Below are 21152 nucleotides of genomic sequence, written 5' to 3'. Positions count from 1 at the left end.
TCTTTTCCTAGGTAGCTGTTCTTCTTGTTGCTCTATTATTGCTTCTTTTGATGATGATGCTGCTTCAGCTATTTCTACTGATGAAAGCTGCTTAATCTTTTGCGGTTTCTTCTTACCCATCAATCATTAATCATAAAAAATCAGTCTTTTCTCATATATATATATATATATATATTACAAATTAATAATATTCTAAGAAAACATATTGAAGAAGAAGGCCATAAATAGTCTTTTCTCAGCTAATGGGAAAACAACTAATCACTTTTTTTTTTTTTCGTTTTTCATTTGTAAGGAGGTCTACCTCCATTTCTGATCTTAGTGTTCATTGCTGTCTGGTGTTTGCCTCCATTTTTGTGTTTCACTTTGTCCTTACTTAAGAGTTAGCTTGGAAACACAAGTAATTGATCTAATGTAGAAATTACAAATTCCGCATGTCAAAAGCTATTGTGAACAATGGTTCTTAATGGCGAACGGGAAAACAGCAGGGAACTTTAATGGTTTAAGACTACTATAGTGAAAATTTGGATAAGCAATGTAAAACCCAAAAAATCTCAGCTTTTAGAATAAGTTGGAAAATCTTCTTTAGTGCTTAAGCTTTACTAATGGACTAAAAATATTTGGATTTTCTAGAAGAGATCCACTTTAAATAATAAAAATGTGTTTTCAACCCAAAAAAGTGGCAGTAAAAATGGTTTCAGATGGCCAAAAACTAGTAAATAGTTTAATCAGATGCCAAAAGCTGAACTCACATGTTTTTTGTTCTGCCGCCTTCATAAACGGCTTGCTTTGAGCACAGTGTATCCTCACAAAGAAACTTGTTCTGACACACATTAATGCTACTTTGAGGTATTACTTTACCACTTTCATCGGGATCAACACTTATTCCATTAAGTTCTAATGTATCAGATGCATTTGAATGATTCAAAGTTCTCTTGAAATCATTGCACGTTTCTAAAACTAGATACACTGATGTGAGAACAACCAAGCCTTAGCTTGCGTTTCTAAATCAGATGTCAATAATTTAAAAGCTTAGTTCATGCATTCCTTTTGCTGCATATAATTTAAAAGCATTGACATACATCTGTAAATTCTTTATTGGTGGTTTTTTTTTATCTTATTCAAATTTTAAATTTTATAATTTAAAAAATTAAAAATCCCCGAATAGGTTGAAAAGGGGGAGGGGAGGAGTGCGGAATCTGCAAATCCAATTCCATTTCAGGGATTCCTAATCGTATCATAATTCGACGACGCCATGAACAACGATGATCGGGTGCTGTCAATCCCACTGAAGAAGACTGATCCGGTGGAGCTGTACCTGCCATTACGTAAGTTGGTAGCCTCCAAATACTCGGAGAGCGACGTACAAAAAGTTGAAAGCGTTCTCGAAACCCTAAACAAATGCCGCAGCGACATGGTGGAGAGTAGAGGGGACCTCTCTCTTCCCATGCAACGTGACTGCCTCCTCCATTACTTCAAATGCCTTTCCATGGTTGAGCCACTCTTCACCTCTGTCTATTCCGACGCCGACCCCATTCTCTTTGTCTGGTACGACGCCTTCAACCCTGACCATCAGAATGGGGTCTCCTCACAGCTTAGCGCCATCCAATTGGAGAAGGCCGCTGTTGTCTTCAACCTCGGAGCCATCTACAGCCAGATTGCTGCCTCTTGCGACCGTACCACCGCCCTTGGCCGTCACCTTGCAATGGAAGCCTTCAAAGTTGCCGCCAATTTCTTCCTCCAACTCTGGCAGGTTTTTGCCAAGGACGTGGTTGCCACCCTCGATTTGACTCTCGTCTTCGCGGAGTTTCTGCACCTCCTCTTCTCCGCTCAGGCTTCCGAGCTCGAATTACGGGAAGAAGTTAACAACAACGACACCAGTGACGCTCTCCAACAACACCGATGTGCCTTATCGTTTAGATCGGTGAGTCTTCACTCTTGATTGATTTTACATTTATTTTTCATTCTAGTGATGATGAATTGATGATGATGATGTAGGTTTATAAGCTTTATCGTAGAGCATATGAACTGATCGGTACTGATTCGGCTGCACGCAAACATGTCAACTCTTTTGACCGAACCTGGGTAACGCATCTTTACCAGAAGGCGACGTTCTTTCAGGCGGAGGCTCGTCAGAGGAAATCATCCATCCTACCGAAATCCGAGCGACCTCAAGTATACTCATCGGTCGAATCTTTTGCTCTTGGTCATGATGCAGAATGTGTCACAGAGATATTAGTTAGAGGGATTTACAGGCGCTCCAGGAAAACCACGGAACTCATGCTACGACAAAAGAAAATGTACGTTGAGCTCATCCTCTCGGAGGACAATCCTTTCAAGATTATGAAGGATGGAAAGCTGGTGGCTTACCCATGGGACATGCCTCCTCCTTATCCAACAAACTCGGCAATCCTCTCGTCTTCGTCTTCTTCGTCGTTGTCAGATATTCTTGCATTCCTTCCTTTGAAGAAGAGTGAGTCCTTGAATCTCTATGAGTCCCTGCGCAGTTACTTTGTCCTCAAATACTCTGAGAGCGTGGCAAAGAGAGTAGAAGGCCTTCTCCAAATGCTACACAAATTGCGCAATCAGATGCTGCGTGATGACCTTTCTCTACCCTTTCGCCGTGACTGCCTCGTCCATTATTTCAAATGCCTTTGCATGATTGAGCCTTTCTTCCCTATGAATGCATCACCCAACCCACCTATCTTTGTTTGGTACAATGCCATCAACCCCCAACAGAACTCTTCTCAGCATAACATCCATTTGGAGAAGGCCTCTGTTCTCTTCAACCTGGCAGCCCTCTGTACCCACGTTTCTCTCTCCTGCGATCAAAGCACCATCCAAGGCCATCGCCTTGCCATGGATGCCTTAACTGAGGCTTCACATTGGTTCTCTCTACTGTGGAAGTTTGAGTCTCGCAAGGCATCTGGCACCATTGACTTGGCAGAACAATACATCCATATGATAACAAATCAGTTTGGCGGCTTGAAATTGAAGTTTTGTGATCTCCAATCTTATGAATCATCATTACCTGGACATGTTGTATGTATAATCATCTACCTTTTCAGTTTATCTTTTCTTAGTACAATTGATTGATGTCAATCTTGATTTGTTAAATTGTTTGATTGAGATGATGCAGGCTTCAGCTTATAATCCGTTGACATCTGAGCTTTTAGGTTATGATCCGAGTGATGTCACTGAACAATTTTTTTAGGGTATTGTAAGGCTCACTCCCTGCTTCAAGGGGTATGTGAAGCACCATCATGCTTGGACCTTCTTTCTGAGGTTAGCCCTGTCAAGATTAAGGATGGGCATCTTGTGGCCAATGCCGCAACCTTAGAGGCACCAAATTTAGCATTGGAGGACATGAGCTTGTAGATTATTACCGTAGAGAAAAACTTTAGGAATTAACTTATTTACTTTTTTAAATTGGACGGTAGAATTTTCTTGATTGATGCTAGAACTCTGGTGAATAAATTGTTAGAATGTAATTCGATCACTAGAATGAATATGGAGAAATACTAACGTATACACTAAACTAACTGATGAGTTTTGTGTATAAACATATCTAACATTAAAAGGAAATTTATCTACTCAATAAATCATGTATTAACTTTGTGTTTGTTTTACTTGTTGTTTTAGAATATTTTAAATTGCATAATTCATATGAATATAAGAATTTATATTTTATTGAAAAAAAATTATTCTATTTAAAGTGTACTCTAATAATATTCAGTCAATTTTTTGAACTGAAATTATTTTTATAGAGTTAAAATAACATATCTTTCTTTTAAATAGTTTTAGTTAGTTATGTATTCGAGATGCTTTTATCAAACTGTATTTTTTAGACTATATACAAATGAGATTCATATAAAAACAGATTATTAAATGATCTGCATTTATTAAACAAAAAAAATAAATAGAATGAAGGGCTTGCACCAAGAGTTCTAAACAACTCTATCTCTTTTTACATAGGTTTGTAGAACAATTGGCATTTTTTTTAAGGAAAGATCTTTTTTTATTAAGTAATGATTAAAAAATAAAAAAATTACTATCGTTTGAGCAAGATGTGAGACTTTTTTATCAATTAGCAATGCTAGTGAAATAATAACAGGATCTGCAAAATAGTTTTTTTACCTAAAATAATATTTCATCATTATAATTTCATCTTAAATATTATTTTTTTAATAATTAAATTTCAAATTTTAAAGTATACTTTTGTTTTTTTTTTAAAATAATATAGATTAAAAGGTACTCTTGAAATGTAAGCTTCAATTTAAAAATTTTAAATGAGAAAACTCTACTTAACACTAAAGTTAGCCACACTCAAAACCAAAATCGAGAATAAGATAGTGATACTTCAAAGAGTTGCATCAAGAAAGTCTTAATGGATTCACTTTTGTCAATGACTGTTTCACTACCAATTACCAACATATTCATCCATAACCACACTATTAAAGAAATTCAAATATACTTATAATTAGTATTCAAGCAATTTGTGTTTCACTGGTTTAAAGCGTCATAAAAAGTAGGAGCAAGATACTAAATTACGTTAAGGCACTATGATAAACAACAATTAAATCAATTTAAATTTTTAATCGGGTCTCCTTATCAAACATTAATAATAAACAGTTTGAAATTTTATACAATTTATTATTATGAACAAACTAAAAAAAAGGTTCTATGCACATGCTGTACCAAACATTGTCTTGTAACTACAGCATTTGGTGGTGGAATAACTACGTCCCATGTCTTGTTTCTTTGCAACGCATTAAATTCTTTAATCATAGCTAGTTTCCACTCTATAGATTTCATTGCTTGAGTAGGTTGAAGAGGCAGTGGATAAGAATGTTTTTGGTTTTGTAATGCCAGCTTTGGCTCTTGTGGTCATAAGGTGTTGATTCTGAGGTTTAGGATTTTTAGGAAATGGAAGATCAGTCTGAATTCCTTTAATGGTTGTTGGCTCTAGTTATGTTTATGCTGCTTGAGAGGAGGGAAATCTTGGTCACTGAATTACTTATGGATAGTGTAAAATAGTTGCATAACTTTATGTTTTATTATATTAATATTTAATTTATTATTAAAATAGAGTGCAGGCATTGTAGTTATCTTCTGCGTGCATGATAAACTAGTAACTGAGTCTCTTTGATTCCATTTGTTTTCAACTACCTAAACACCACTTCTTATTTATGGTTTCAGATGGCCAAAAACTAGTAAATAGTTTAAGCAGATGCCAAAATCTGAACTCACATGTTTTTAACTCTGCCGCCTTCATCAACGGCTTGCTTTGAGCACAGTGTATCCTCACAAACAAGCTTATTCTCAAACACATTAATGCTACTTTGAGTTATCACTTTACCACTTTCATCGGTACATGCCACAGGATCAACACTTATTCCATTAAGTTATAATGTATCAGATGCATTTAAATTTTTTCAGTTCTGATATTGTCTTCATCTTAATTGCTTCTAACTTGACAACATTTCACATCAAGATTGGGAGACATGTTTCCATGTAACTGAATTTTATCGACCACAGAATCACCAAGATTTTCACCACTTCAGAAGATGACTTATTCTCTCTGTTGAAATCATTACAGTGATGTGAGAACAACCAAGCCTTGTGTTTCTAAATCAGTACCTCCTTTACTGCAATTTGTGGAAGTTCCACTTGATGTCAATAATTTAAAAGCTTAGTTCATGCATTCCTTTTGGTGCATATAATTTAAAAGCATTGACATCTGTAAATTCTAGATTGTATCCCTTCTTTCTTTGTTTTTTATGCGGCAAAGTTAAAATATAAAATAAATTGGAGTTTTTTTTTTATCTTATTCAAATTTTAAATTTTATAATTAAAAATTAAAAATCCCCGAATAGGTTAAAAGGGGGAGGGGAGGAGTGCGGAATTTGCAAATCCAAATCCAATTCCATTTCAGTGATTCCTAATCGTATCATAATTCGACGACGCCATGAACAACGATGATCGGGAGTTGTTAAACCCGGAAATGATGCTGTCAATCCCACTAAAGAAGACTGATCCGGTGGAGCTGTACCTGCCGTTACGTAAGTTGGTAGCCTCAAAATACTCGGAGAGCGATGCACAAAAAGTTGAAAGCGTTCTCGAAACCCTAAACAAATGCCGCCGGGACATGGTGGAGCGTAGAGCGGACCTCTCCCTTCCTATGCAACGTGACTGCCTCCTCCACTACTTCAAATGCCTTTCCATGGCTGAGACACTCTTCACCTCTATCTCCTTCGACGCCGACCCCATTCTCTTTGTCTGGTACGACGCCTTCAACCCTGACCATCAGGATGGGGTCTCCTCGCAGCGCAACGCCATCCAATTGGAGAAGGCCGCTGTTGTCTTCAACCTCGGAGCCATCTACAGCCAGATTGCTGCCTCTTGCGACCGTACCACCGCCCTTGGCCGTCACCTTGCAATGGAAGCCTTCAAAGTTGCCGCCAATTTCTTCCTCCAACTCTGGCAGGTTTTTGCCAAGGACGTGGTCGCCACCCTCGATTTGACTCTCGTCTTCGCGGAGTTTCTGCACCTCCTCTTCTCCGCTCAGGCTTCCGAGCTCGAATTACGGGAAGAACTGAACAACAACGACGCCAGTTACGCTCTCCAACAACACCGATGTGCCCTATCGTTTATATCGGTGAGTCTTCACTCTTGATTGATTTTACATTTATTCTTCATTCTAATGATGATGAATTGATGATGATGATGTTTAGGTTTCTAAGCTTTATAGTAGAGCATATGAACTGATACCTACTGATTCGGCTGCACGGAAACATGTCGACTCTTTTGACCAAACCTGGGTAACTCATCTTTACCAGAAGGCCACATTCTTTGAGACGGAGGCTCGTCAGAGGCAATCATCCATCCTACCCGAATCCGAGCGACCTCATGAATTCTCATCGGTCGAATCCTGTGCTCTTGATCATGATGCAGAATGTGTCCCTGAGATATTAGTTAGAGGGATTTGCTGCGGGTCCTCGACGAAAGCCAAGCTGCACTCGACGGTATCCAAGCTGCCATACCATGTACCAACACGACGAATGCCCATTGACCTCATCCACTCCGAGTACAATCCTTTCAAGATGATGAAGTATGGAAAGCTGGTGGCTTACCCATGGGACATGCCTCCTCCTTATCCAACAGAATCGGCAATCCTCCAATCTTCCTTGTCTTCTTGGTCGTCAGATTCGGCAATCCCCCAAGCTTACTTGTCTTCTTCGTCGTCAGATATTCTTGCATTCATTCCTTTGAAGAAGAGTGAGCCCTTGAATCTCTATGAGTCCCTGCGCAGTTACTTTGTCCTCAAATACTCTGAGAGTGTGGCAGAGAGAGTAGATGGCCTTCTGGAAATGCTACACAAATTGCGCAATCAGATGCTGCGTGATGACCTTTCACTACCCCTTCACCGTGACTGCCTCATGCGTTATCACCCAACCCACCTATCTTTGTTTGGTACAATGCCATCAACCCTCAACAGCACTCTTCTCAGCATAACATCCATTTGGAGAAGGCCTCTGTTCTCTTCAACCTGGGACGCCTTAAGGAATGCTTCACGTTGGTTCTATCTACTGTCCAATTTTGAGTCTCGCAAGGCATCTGGCACGATTGACTTGTCAGAACACTACGTCCATATGATAAATTTACAGTTTCAAGATTTGGAATTGAAGTTTCATGTTCCCCAACCTGGTAAACCAGGATATCCTGTATGTATGATCTTCTACCGTTTCAGTTGATATTTTCTTAGTACAATTGATTGATGTCAATCTTGATTTGTTAAATTGTTTGATTGAGATGATGCAGGCTTCACCTTATGATCCGTCGAGTGATGTCACTGAACAATTTCTTGTAGGGTATTGTACTGCTCACTTCCTGCTTCAAGGGGTATGTCGAGCAGCACCATGCTTGGACCTTCTCTCTGAGGTTAGCCCCGTCAAGATTAAGGATGGAAATCTTGTGGCCAATGCCGCAACCTGAGGCACCAAATTTGGCATTGGAGAACTTGAGCTTTTAGAACATTACCGTAGAGGAAAACTCTAGGAATTAACTAATTTACTTTTTTAAATTGAATGTTGGAACTTTGTTGGTTGATACTAGAACTCTTCTTGTGAAATATTATCCTCGTGATTTTTTTTGTTGATGCATGAATATATATTCCTTCTTATTCATCACCAATTTGTAGTGATTTGTATGCCTATGATCTGATCTCGTAGCTATTGCTAGTTATTGTTGCATATTGGGAAATTGAACTTATTAAGTGTTTCCGATTTCCATCAAGGCCTAATAATTTTAAACAAGCGAATAATATTGTTTTATCTAGAATATTCTTATTGTTTGGTGAATAAATTGTTAGAATGTAAATCGATCGCTAGAATGAAAATGGAGAAATACTAACCTATACAACTAAACTAACTGATCAGTTACATTCAATTATATATAAACATAACTATCGATAAAAGAAAATTTACCTACATAATAAATCATGTATTAACTTCGTGTTTTTTTTTATTTTTACACTGTGTTTTTTTTTTATCAAAGATAGGAGATTCGAATCCGTAACCTCTTAATTAAGTATGGGGAGACTATGTCATTTAAACTATTACTCATTGGCAACTTTGTGTTTGTTTTACTTTTTGTTTTAGAATATTTTAAATTGAATAATTCATATGGATATAGCAATTTATATTTTATTGAAACAAATTTATTCTATTTAAAGTGTACTCTAATAATATTTAGAGTCATTTTATCGAACTAAAATTATTTTTAGAGAGTCAAAATATCATTTCTTTTTCAAATCATTTTAATTAGTTATGTATTCGAGATCGTTTTATCAAACTAGGCTTTTTAGATTATATACGAATCATACTCATATAAAAACAGATTATTAGATATGCATTTATTAAAAAAACATAAATTGACAAATATTTCAAATTTGATAAACAAAAGTAGAAAATAAATTCTTCAATACTAAAAGGGCCAGCATTAAGGGTTATAACAACTCTATCTCTTTTTACCCAGGTTTCTTAAACAACCGGCAAAATTCAATTAACATGCACCGTAAAACTTTTTCTTTTAAGTAATGGTTAAAAAAATAAAAAAATTATCATCTTTTGAGCAAAATGCGAGACTTTTTTTCAATTAGAACTTTAAAGTGAAATAATAGCACGATCTGCAAAATGACTTTTTGTACCTAAAATAATATTTCACCGTTATAATTTCATTCGTAGTTATAAAAACTGAACCTAACCTGCTAGTTCGACAAAAAAATCGGTGAACCGAACTCTAAGTCGGTTCTAAAATGCCTAAGTTAAGTTTTAAATTAGAGTAAACACCCAATCCGGTCCTCGTCCATTTTCACGAAGGACAAAGCGATCCCTGTCCAAAAAAAAGGGACACTTCGACCCTCAACCTTTTTATTATGGGACAATACGGTCCCTCTGTTAAAAAATTTATTAAATAATAATAAAAATTAATTTTGTGGGGGTTTTAAACCTCCACAAACTATTAATAATTTTGTTTTTAAAAAATTCCTTCATCAATGGTGGTTAAATGAAGAAAAATCATTGATAAAAATGATGCCACAAAATAAAAGTAATTATAGTATAATACCTTTTAAAGGAAAAAAATAACATGGAATAAGAATAAAAGAAGAAAACTTTAATGTTGATAATATTGGTATTGGTGATGATGACAGTAGAAGAGATAATGATGATGATAAAATATGGTTACATAATAAAAATAATAGAAGTAAGAGTGATAATAATGAGGATGAAAAAGATAATGGTAGTAGTGGTAGTAATTGGTTATATTGTTGAAAAGATTTTTGTGGGGGTTTAAAACCCCCCACAAAATACAAATAAAACCCTCCACAAAACTAATTTTTATTATTATTTAATGAATTTTTTAACAGAGGGACCGTATTGTCCCAAAATAAAAAGATCGAGAGTCGAAGTGTCCCTTTTTTTTGGACAGGGATCGCTTTGTCCTTCGTGAAAATGGACAAGGACCGGATTGGGTCTTTACTCTTTAAATTAAGAGTCTTTGAATACAACACCTCCTAATTGTGACTCAATCATCATGCTTCTTATTATTATATGTGACAAATACTAATTATATAGTGAACAATGTGCAAAAAAACCCCTACCAGCATCTATCGAAGAAGCTCTTGCCACCCTACACTAGAGAGTAGCAATGGAAGAAGAATACTCAACCCACCTGGCGTTTGGTGGATCCGCCGACTCACTCAGCTCCCATAGGTTGTAATGGGTGTTCAGAGTGAAAAGAAATCATGACGGTAGCATCCAAAAATACAAAGCCAAGCTTGTGGCAAAGGGGTTTCACCAAAAGCAAAAGGTCAATTATGACCAAATATTCAGCCCATTGAATGGTTAGGCCTTCAATGGTCAGGGCCATGTTGAGCATTTCACTTGCAAAAGGGTGAAAAATTCGCCTGTTTGACTTCAACAATGCGTTCTTAAATGGTGACCTCTATGAAAAAGTTTTTATGAAACAACCAGAGGGCTTTGTATCCCTTAACAGTCTGCAAGTTTGCAAGTTCCAAAGATCTCTCTATGGACTCAAACAAGCTCCAAGGGCGTGGTTTACAAAACTAAGTGTTGCACTTCATCAATCTGGCTTCACAAGCACAAAATCTTATGTGTCCCTGTTCACAAAGCTCACAGCAACCTCTGCCACCTACATCCTTGTCTATGTGAATGACATTTTAGTAACTGGTACCTCTGAAAGTAAAATTGCAGCAATTATGACACAACTACACAATACAATCTCCTTAAAAGATCTTGGTGAAGTACACTATTTTCTTGGAATTGAAATTTGCAAAAGCTCCACAGGGACTGTCACACTGAAGCAGACCAAATACATTAAGGAACTTCTAAAGAAAGCTGATATGAACAATGCAAAATCAATACCAACCCCTATGACCTCATCCCTAAAACTCTCTGCCTTTGGTGACACTGCCTTCAACAACCCCACACTATACAGATCCATTGTTGGTGGCCTTCAGTATGCCACAATCACCAGACTAAAAATCTCTTTCTCTGTGAACAAAGTAGCTCAATTTCTTCACAACTCTCTTGAATCCCACTAGAAAGCTGTAAAGCGATTCTCAAGTATCTAGCAGGCACCTTACAACATGGGCTAAGGTTCAACAAGTTCACTAACTTCATAATATATGGGTTTTGTGACTCTGATTGGGCCAGTGATGTTGATGACCGGAAGTCGACAAATGGTTATGCAATTTACCTGGGTTCAAACTTAGTGTCCTGGGCAAGTAGAAAACAAATTGCAGTCTCAAAAAGCAGCACTGAAGCAGAATTCAGAGGCATCTTAGATGCAGTAACTGAGATTATCTGGCTACAAAATTTGCTGGGTGAAATCGAAGTCCCTTGTTCTACCAAACCCATAGTCTATTGTGATAATCAAAGTACTGTTTTATTGTCACCCAACCCAATCCTACACAATAAATCCAAATATTTTGCACTAAGTCAGTCCTTTGTCAGAGATTATGTCACAAAAAAAAAATTGTGCAACATATTCTAGCTCGGGATCAACTGGCAGATACACTGACAAAGCCTCTTTCAGCAGCAGCTTTCCTCAAGTTCAGGGACTTGTTAAGAGTGTTTGAAGCAGAACTTTAATGCAACTACTTAGAGCAACAACAGCTGAGCAACCCTTGGTTTCAGGAGGCAGTAAATGTGCACAAGTAAACCACTCTAGAGAACAAAAGCAGTTAGAAAAGTGTTAAGCTGCCAATGATAACTCAGCAGTTAGTTAACAATTCAGTTAGTTACACCAGAAAAATTCTCTGGTATGGATCATATGAAACATCCATACATATGGATTTGTTGTGGCAGTTAGCATGTTGCGATGCATAGCTTCCTTCCTCTGTGGTACATAGAGAATTGCGCACCTAAAAGACTGGCAGCGCGGGTTGTAGCAGGTCGTAGTAGATGGTTAGCAGAGCATGTCGACGGTATACATTAGGAAGATTAATGTGTGTGTGATTATGATTTTTTGGAAAGTGGGCTAAAATTATTTGGGCTTGTAATTGTTTGAGCTTCTTTAGGGTTCATGGGGTTTTTGGTTTTCTATAATAGTCTGAGGAAAAGGAAATGTGATGAAGGAAAAAAAAGCGTTATGAGAATCTTTATTTTTATTCTAAATAAATGTATATTATATTAATCATATAAAGTTGAATGGTTTTTTTATTCCGATCTTTGAGTGTGAGTGGTATTTTCCAGGATGTTAAAGAACATTTAATGCTATAATTGAGTTTTAACTTTTAAGAAATCTTTAATGATTTAATGATAAGGTGTGTAAGTGCTGATGCATTCTAATTTTCTTAAATTTTTTTCTGTTTTAGACCTGTTCCGGCAAGGACACACGTCTCCGCGTTATAGGTCGGATTCCGCCTACTGTTGGGAGGAGAGACCTGGTCGGCAGTGGGAAATGCCTTGCTTGAACACGAACCGAGCGGGGTACCTACAAAAAGGACTCCGACGCTCAAGTTAGAGGAGAGTAAAAAATATCAATATTCAAATATGAGCGTGAGATGTAAGTATTGAGGTGTTCAGGTGTTGCTACTTGAGCTGAGGTTCATTGGTTTAGAGGTTTCTGCTTTATAGGTCTATGGGCGGTTTCCATTAGAGGATTTGCTGGAGTGAATCTCGGCTTATACCAAGATTCTTGGTGATTATTATTGTGACGTGATTATCTGTTAGTTACTTGTTTGACGTGGCTAGTGTTATCCGAGATATAGGTTGGTAGTTCCGATTTATAGGGTACGGTACACAGCCCCCAAGCTCCTTTGCGCGTGTTTTTGAGAAGAAGAAAAGAAGAATTGTTAAATGATTTTTAAGAGTGGGGTTTTCCCACGTCTTTGGGGAAACGTGCTGCCATTATTTCGTTTAATGACTGAAACTGAAACGTTTGACTGAAGCTGAAATGGTTTTGACCCCTAGTGTTTTGCTTTTGGCTTTCCCACTTAGTTAGTGGGTTGTAATAGGTTGTTTTTGTTTCTTTGGGTTTCTTCGAGAAGTCATTCCTCTCTACTTTGGTTTACAAAATGACTTCTAAAGGTTAGATCTTTTGCTTTTTCCATCTTCTACTCTTTCTTTGCATCTTGTCATATTTTTTGTTGTTTGTCTGAAATGGAAAAGGAAAAGTTGAAAGAGAAGGATAAGGTTGTTGAGGTTAAAGAAGATGACCCTTATCACTGGGTCCATGATGATGTTAAGACCCGCGCCTCTACGTACTATAATTCTGATTCTCTTCAAGAGTTTTGTTCTATGAAGTTGACTAAGGATGGTTCCAATGTTGCTGTCGAGCTTCTCCCCTGCTCGAGTGAAGATAGCGTTTGTGAGCGAAGAGGGGATTGGGGGTATTTTTATATATATACCCCCTATTTTTCTGAACTGGATGTTAGGTTTCCTTTTACCACTTTTGAATGTGACGTGTTGACTCAACTCAATTGTGCCCCTTCCCAACTTCACCCTAATTCTTGGGCATTTCTAAAAGCGTATCAGTGCTTGATGTCTTTTCTTGAATATCCTCCCTCTCTTGGGGTTTTCTTTTCTTTGTTTCAATGTAAGGGGGTTCGGAAGGGTTTATGGGTTTGTTTGAGTAGTTTTCCTGGGCGATTTTTGTTTCTTCTTTACAAATCTTCTTTCAAGAACTTTAAATCTTTATTCGTGAAAGTCCGTTCTGTAGAAATAGAATATCCGTTCTATCTTGATGACGAGTTGATATCCTCTTTACTGGTGTTCCGAGCCCATGCAAATTCTTGAGGCTTATAGGACGGATGAGGAGGACTTGGTTATTGACTTTTTATTGAAGAATTTTGCTGCTGGTGAATGTCTTTCAATCTTTTCGCTTTCTCTATAAAAAAGATACTTAATAAGTTGTTTTAATTTATTTTATTAATTTTCGCTACCCTTCCATTCTTGCCCCTGAGAAGTCATCGGTTCAAATCCGATAAGGGGCTTTGAGCCCGACCCTTTTTCATTCTCATAAAACAAAACCTCAGCAGTAGTAACTGGGATATTGGGTTTTGAGAAAGATAATGATGGAGAGGGGTTGCAGAATTATATAGGTAATAAATGTCTGTATTTTCAATGTTAGTCTGATTTTGCGGATTTATCTTGTCTTGTTTTGTGTTTTGTTTACAGGAGGACGTCTTCCGCATCTGACTTCGTCTCGCCTTCAATCCTTCCTTGATAAGAAAAAGGAGAAGAGTGTGGGTGCTTCTGTGCTTTTCAAGGCCGGTGAGGATGGCGCTGCCTTTTCAACTACGTAGCCAGTGTCTTCAAAGAGAAAAAGGGATGTGCCTGATGATTCGTTGGAAGTGGTTTCTGTGGAGTGTAAGGCTGCTGCCGAGGTTTCATCATCTGTTTTTGACCGTCAGCGAAAACTTCATGGTTTCATCCCTGGGGCGAATGCTCATTCCCTGTGGAGTGATCAATTTCCCCTGGCTGAGCTTTTTGATAGGGCGTCGCAGTACCCTGGGGATATGATGCTCACTCGTCGTGCTGGCTTAGAAGCTTTAGGGAAATATGTCCAAGTAAGCTTTCCTTCCTTCTTCTCCTCTTCTTTCTTCTCCTCTTTTTGTTTTGTTTTTGATGCTTGTTATTGGTAGGTTGTTGCTGCTCGTTTATTGTGTGTTGGTCGTACGACCGAGTTGCTAGGAGCTGGGCAGGTTGATGCTGAGAAGTTTGCTACCTTGGAGCGCTTGGTTAAGGAGAAGGAAGGGGTTATCATTGACTTGGCTACTAAGATGAAGGAGAAAGAGGATGTTGCCGCTGATGTTGCTTTGAAGTTGAATGAGAAAGAACGAGAAGTTACTCGTCTTCAGAATCAGATCAGATTCCTTCAAGCTGAGATAAGGGAGAACGATAAGACCAAAGGAGAGATGACTGCTCGTATTCATGAGCTTGAGGATCAAGGCATTGAGATGTTTACCTCGGGTTTCGACCGAGCTGTTTCTCAGTTATCAGTATTTGCCCCTGAGTTCGACGTTCGTCAACTTGATGTGACAAAAATTGTAATTAATGGAAAGCTTGTTCAGGACGAGGTTAATGAGGATCATGATGAAAATGTTCCCCCTCTTTGAATATCCATCTTGTAGAGTAAATGGAACTTATGTTTTGTATTTTGTAAGTACTGATGTCGGTTTTGACATCCGACCTTTGATATTATCATTCCGAGCTTATGTCTCGGGTTTGTTTTGGTACATGTTTTAGTAATTCAGCTTTGATGTTTCTTGATTTGTTGGATTTTTTTGTACAAAATAGATAGCATAATGATTGTATGATATTTGAAATTGTTCCTCATATTTGAGGGTTGTAGGATGGTCGGCCTCGTTAAAACCTACCCGAGTAAACCCTCCTTAGGTAAAAAACCTCGTGGTTAGGAAAAAGAGTACCTGGCCACCCTACTTGTTTACAGTGGTGTTATCAACTATAATAGTATTTTAATGACGAGATGTTCCATGTGTTTGGCATGGTTGTCCCGTTCAAAATTTCTAAGCGATAGGCTCCTTTGCCGACTACTTTAGCGATTCGGAAAGGTCCTTCCCATGTTTGTGCTAGTTTTTCGTGGCCTGGTGGTCTTCGGACTTCTTCTAGTTGTCTGAGAACTAAGTCTCCTTCTTCAAGTGTTCTTCATCTGACTTTCTTATCGTATTGACGTTTCATGGCTAATTGCATCGATCTTTGCCTTAGCTCTATTAGATGACGTTCTTCGTCAATGACATCAAGCTCGGTGTGCCGACCTTGTTTGTTAGTGTCTTCACTGAAATGTTCGGTTCGCGTTGATCCTTGGCCGAGTTCTAGGGGGATCATGCATTCAGCTCCGTACACTAAGCGAAAGAGGCTCTCCTTTGTTGTTGATTGTGGAGTTGTGTTATAGCTTCACAATATTTCTGGTATGAGCTCGGCCCAGCGGCCTTTGGCCTCGATCAATTTCTTCTTAAGAGCCTGAAAAATTACTTTATTAGCTGCCTCTGCGAGCCCGTTAGTTTGTGGGTGCTCGATAGAGGAAAAATGGTGTCTGATGTTCATACTAGTTAAGAAAGTAGCGACTTTTTTATCGGTAAATTGCCTACCGTTATCAGAAACAATTTCTCTTGGTAAACCATATCTACAAATGATAAATTTCCAAATAAACTTTTGTACCTTGTCTGAGGTTATTTTTGCGAGTGGCTGTGCTTCTATCCACTTTGTAAAATAATCGACAGCTACTAGAAGAAATTTTACCTGCCCTGGTGATATGGGGAATGGTCCGAGGATGTTCATGCCCCATTTGTGGAATGGCCAGTTGACGTCGGTCACGTGTAATGTTTCTGCCGGACTGTGCATTAATGGCGAGCACTTCTGGCATGATTCACATTTCCTGACCTTGTTTATGCAGTCCGACCTTAAAGTCGGCCAATAATACCCTGCACGTAAGATTTTTGCTGTTAAGCTTCTGCTTCCGATATGGTGTCCACAGATGCCTTCGTGAACTTCGTCCATTGTTATTCTGGTATTATCTCCTGCTAGGCATTTGTGTAGTGGTCGGGAGAAACCACGCTTGTATAGGTCGTTCCCGATTAAGGTAAACTGGGTTGCTTTCCTTCTAAAAGATCTCGGATTTCCTTCTGGTATGACCCCTGTCTTCAAGTAGTGTATTATTGGAGTTCGCCAATCTTCTTCCTGTGACAAATTCAGAACATACTGCATATCTAGACTTGGTTTCGTTAGTGTGAGGTGTGTCAAATTCTCTGGTTGTTGATCTTCTCTGTATGTTGCTAGTTTTGATAATATGTCAGCTCTGCAGTTTTGTTCTCGTGGTATATGTGTGATTTCGAACTTTTGGAAGTTTTTTATCATGTTTTTAACAATATGTAGATATTTTTCTAGGAGGGGATCTTTAGTTTGGAAATTACCTGACACCTGTTGGACTACGAGCAAAGAATCGCAATATACCTGTAAGTTCGGCACTTGGATTTCCTTTGCGAGCTTAAGTCCTGCTAGTAATGCCTCGTATTCTGCTTGGTTATTTGTTGCTTGGAACTGAAATTTGATTGACTATTCTGCATGTACTCCTTGTTTATCTTTTAGTAGTATTCCTACACCACATCCGTTGTAATTGGACGCTCCATTTACGTACAATTCCCATGATTTTGGTTCTTCTTCATTTGTAAATTCTGAGATAAAGTCGGCCAAGGCTTGGGCCTGTGGGGATCCTCTGGATTGATAAGTGATGTCAAATTCTGAGAGTTTGACCGACCACTTTGTCAGCCTTTCGGCTAAGTCAGGTTTGGCTAAAACTTTCCGGAATGGTTGATTAGTCCGAACTATAATTCGGTATTCCTGAAAGTAGTGGCGCAGCCTCCTAGCTGTGATAATTAACCCAAATGCCAGTTTTTCAATCATCGAGTATCTTGTTTCTACACCCTGTAGGACCTTACTTATGAAGTATACTGGGTGTTGTTCTTTGTCATCTGTTACAAGTACTGAACTAATTGTGTTAGTTGAAATTGAAAGAAATAGGTGTAGATGTTTACCTTGCTCTGGTTTTTTCAATATAGGCGGCGATCCTAAGGAGTTTTTGAATTTTGTGAAGGCTTCTTCACATTCCTTCGTCCAAGTAAATTGATCCGACTTCTTTAAGGTATTAAAGAAGTGATGTGACTTTTTTGCTGCTGCTGGTAAGAAACGAGAAAGAGCTGCTAACCGTCCTGTGAGTTGCTAGACTTCCTTCTTGTTCCGAGGAGACTGCATGTTGATTACTGCAAGACATTTGTCAGAGTTTGCCTCTATCCCTTTGTTTGTTAGTAAGAAGCCAAGGAACTTGCCTCCTTTGACTCCGAAAGCGCACTTGTCTGGATTCAGCCGCATATTATGCTTTCTGAGATGTCTGAATATCTCGTTCAGGTCGTGCTTGTGCTGTTCTTCAGAGGTCGACTTTACGACCATGTCATCTACATATATTTCGATATTTCTCCCAATTTGATTTTTGAAGACTTTGTCCATTAGCCGTTGATATGTTGCCCCCGCGTTCTTTAACCCGAAGGGCATGACCTTGTAGCAGAAATTTCCTTGATCCGTGACGAATGCCATTTTTTCTTCGTCTTCTGGGTGCATGAGAATTTGATTGTAGCCTGAATAGGCATCCATAAAGCTAAGTACTGGAAAACCCGAGGTGTTATCCACCAATCTGTCTATGTTGGGGAGTGGGTAGCCATCCTTAGGGCACGCTTTGTTTAAGTCGGTAAAGTCCATGCACATGCGCCACTTTCCCAAGCTTTTCCTTACCATTACGACGTTTGCCAACCATGCTGAGAATCGGAGTTCTCGGATAAAGCCTGCTTCCAATAGTTTTTTGGTTTCCACCTCGGCTGCCTTTCTTCTTTCATCTCCCAGATTTCTCTTCTTTTGTTGTATAGGTCGGGCGCTAGGGTTGACAGCCAGCTTATGGCAGATGAAGTTAGGATCAATACCGGGCATGTCTGCCGGTGTCCATGCGAAAAGATTGGCATTTGTCTTTAGTATTGTGACAAGGTCGGCCTTATGATCTGCAATGAAAGCGGAACCTATGTTAGTAAATCGTTGATTCTCATCACCTAATTTTACCTTTTCAAGGTCGTCCGTGGGTGTGGGACGACTGTTGCCATTTCGAGGGTCCAATTCCGCCAGAGTTGGTATGTCCTCGGAATTGTATACAGTGTGAATCCGAGGCATTTCTTCCTTTTTTACTGATTTGAGGCTTGCGTTGTAGCATTGTCTTGCTTCCTTGTGGTCGGCATATACTGTCCCTACGACATTGTTCTGCAAAGGAAATTTCACACAAAGATGAACAGTTGAAACAATGGCTCCAAAAGCGTTAAGTGATGGACGCCCTAGAATGGTATTATAAGGGCTGGGACAGTCGACTACTAGGAATTGGATGTCAAGTGTTTTGTTGTATGGAGGTTCTCCAATTGTTGTTCTTATCCAGATATACCCGGATACCAAAACCTTTTCCCCGGAGAACCTTACCAATTCTCCGGGTGATGGCTGTAGTGCGTTGTCACTGAAGTGCATCTTTTTGAAGGTTGAATAGAAAAGGACGTCGGCACTGCTTCCTGGGTCGAGTAGGACCTTCTTTACTGTTAATTCTCCCATGTGAATTGAGATAACAACTGGGTCATCTAAGTTCAGACAGGTTGATTTGAAGTCGGCCGTGCTGAAGTTGATGCGAGAGATCGGAGTTGATGTTTGTCGTTCTGGCCGAGATTCTTCCATTGCCATCATTGCTCGATAACTTCTTTTTCTTGCCGAGGTAGTACTCCCCCGGCCAGCAAAGCCTCCTGAGATGTAGTTAATAATTCCTTTGGATGGGGGTGTTTCGACTTGTTTATGCCTGCTTTCTCTTTCTTCTCGTTGCTTTCTTGTTGAGACGTATTTGTCTAGGAGTCCTTGTCTGGCCAGCCTCTCCAGCAGATCTTTTGCCACGATGCATTCATCTGTTGTATGACCGAACTTTTGGTGAAAGGCGCAGTGCTTGCTTTTATCCACATATTTCTGATCTTGGTACGATCCTGCCCGGACTGGTGGTTTGATGAATTTGTTGTGCAGAATTTCTTTGATTATGTCTTCCCTCCTTGTGTTGAATTTTGTATATGTGTCAAATTTTGGTGCTAATTTGAATGGTTTTCTGATGTCTTTGCTTGAGGGCCGATGAGGCCTTTCTTCTTCTTTTTTGGTTGGCTTCTCGCTCTTTCGTGCTTCCCTGAGTTCTTCAATTTCAATCTGACGCTGAGCTTTTTCTCGGAATTCTTCCAGCGTTTTTGGTTTTGCTACTGCTATAGCCTCTTGGAACTTTCCAGGGCGAAGACCACTTTTGATGGCGTGCAGCTGTAGTTCGGGGTTAAGGTCGGGGATTTGCATGGCCGCCTCTGTGAACCGCATCATGTACTCCTTTAGGCTTTCGTGTTGTCCTTGTTTGATCGTGCTGAGATAGTCCGAGTCTCATACGTAAATTTTAGATGCTGCAAAATGGTTTATGAATAGTTTAGCGAACTCGTCAAAGCTCGTTATTGATCCTGCAGGTAAGTTAGAAAACCATAATAAAGCGGCTCCATCTAAAAAGGTAGGGAATGACCGACACAATATGGGATCGGAGTCGCTATTGAGAAACATCATTGATTCAAATTTTGTAACATGGATTTTAGGATCTCCGATCCCCTTGTATGGCGTTAAAGTCATTGGGAGTGTAAAGCCCGTGGGCATTTTGAAACCCATTATCTCTGCTGAAAAGGGGTTTGTTCGTCGTCTCGTCGTTTTGGGATTGGTTTCTCCCGTCTTCGCGTTTGACTCCGATTGATGTTCCTCGTGTTGGTCAGTATTCGCTTTCTTATTGGCCTTTTGCTCGTCGTTATTCTGTATGGCCTCCAGAAGCTCAGCCATTCGTTGGTTTTTCGCTAACAAGGCGGCATTTGCCGCCAATAGGTCGGCATTGTTTGGATTGGTCGAGGGTGTTGCCGAGCGATCCGTCATGGTTCCTGAAAAAAGAAAAAAAGGGAAGAGGAAATATGGGCCAATGTAGTGCTGTTAGCTCGAAAAAATAATCAGAAAACAAAGTGAGGTGCTTGGCCCCACGGTGGGCGCCAATGTTCCGGCAAGGACACACGTCTCCGCGTTATAGGTCGGATTCCGCCTGCTGTTGGGAGGAGAGACCCGGTCGGCAGCGAAAAATGCCTTGCTTGAACACGAACCGAGCGGGGTACCTACAAAAAGGACTCCGACGCTCAAGTTAGAGGAGAGTAAAAAATATCAATATTCAAATATGAGCGTGAGATGTAAGTATTGAGGTGTTCAGGTGTTGCTACTTGAGCTGAGGTTCATTGGTTTAGAGGTTTCCGCTTTATAGGTCTATGGGCGGTTTCCATTAGATGATTTGCTGGAGTGAATCTCAGCTTATACCGAGATTCTTGGTGATTATTATTGTGACGTGATTATCTGTTAGTTACTTGTTTGACGTGGCTAGTGTTATCTGAAATATAGGTTGGTAGTTCCGATTTATAGGTACGGTACAAGACCTATATAATTTTTTACATTTTTTTAGTTTACATAAAATGTTTTTATACTTTATAATGT

General features: G+C 39.2%; 2 protein-coding genes across 2 annotated transcripts in view; both read left to right on the top strand.

The window, feature by feature from the left end:
- LOC107495946 (uncharacterized) overlaps positions 1-21152 on the top strand; it is a 55643-nt gene that overhangs the window by 22908 nt on the left and 11583 nt on the right. The gene's annotated exons all lie outside the window — the stretch shown is intronic.
- On the top strand, positions 2300-3345 carry LOC127748549 (vacuolar-sorting protein BRO1-like). The gene is made up of 2 exons (XM_052263284.1): positions 2300-3039; positions 3137-3345. Exons 1-2 carry the CDS (start codon positions 2341-2343, stop codon positions 3209-3211), a joined length of 774 nt encoding a protein of 257 aa, XP_052119244.1. The 5' UTR covers positions 2300-2340; the 3' UTR covers positions 3212-3345.

Source organism: Arachis duranensis, chromosome 6, assembly GCF_000817695.3.
Source record: "Arachis duranensis cultivar V14167 chromosome 6, aradu.V14167.gnm2.J7QH, whole genome shotgun sequence".
Taxonomy (NCBI): domain Eukaryota; kingdom Viridiplantae; phylum Streptophyta; class Magnoliopsida; order Fabales; family Fabaceae; genus Arachis; species Arachis duranensis.
This window is presented reverse-complemented; position numbering and strand designations above follow the sequence as displayed.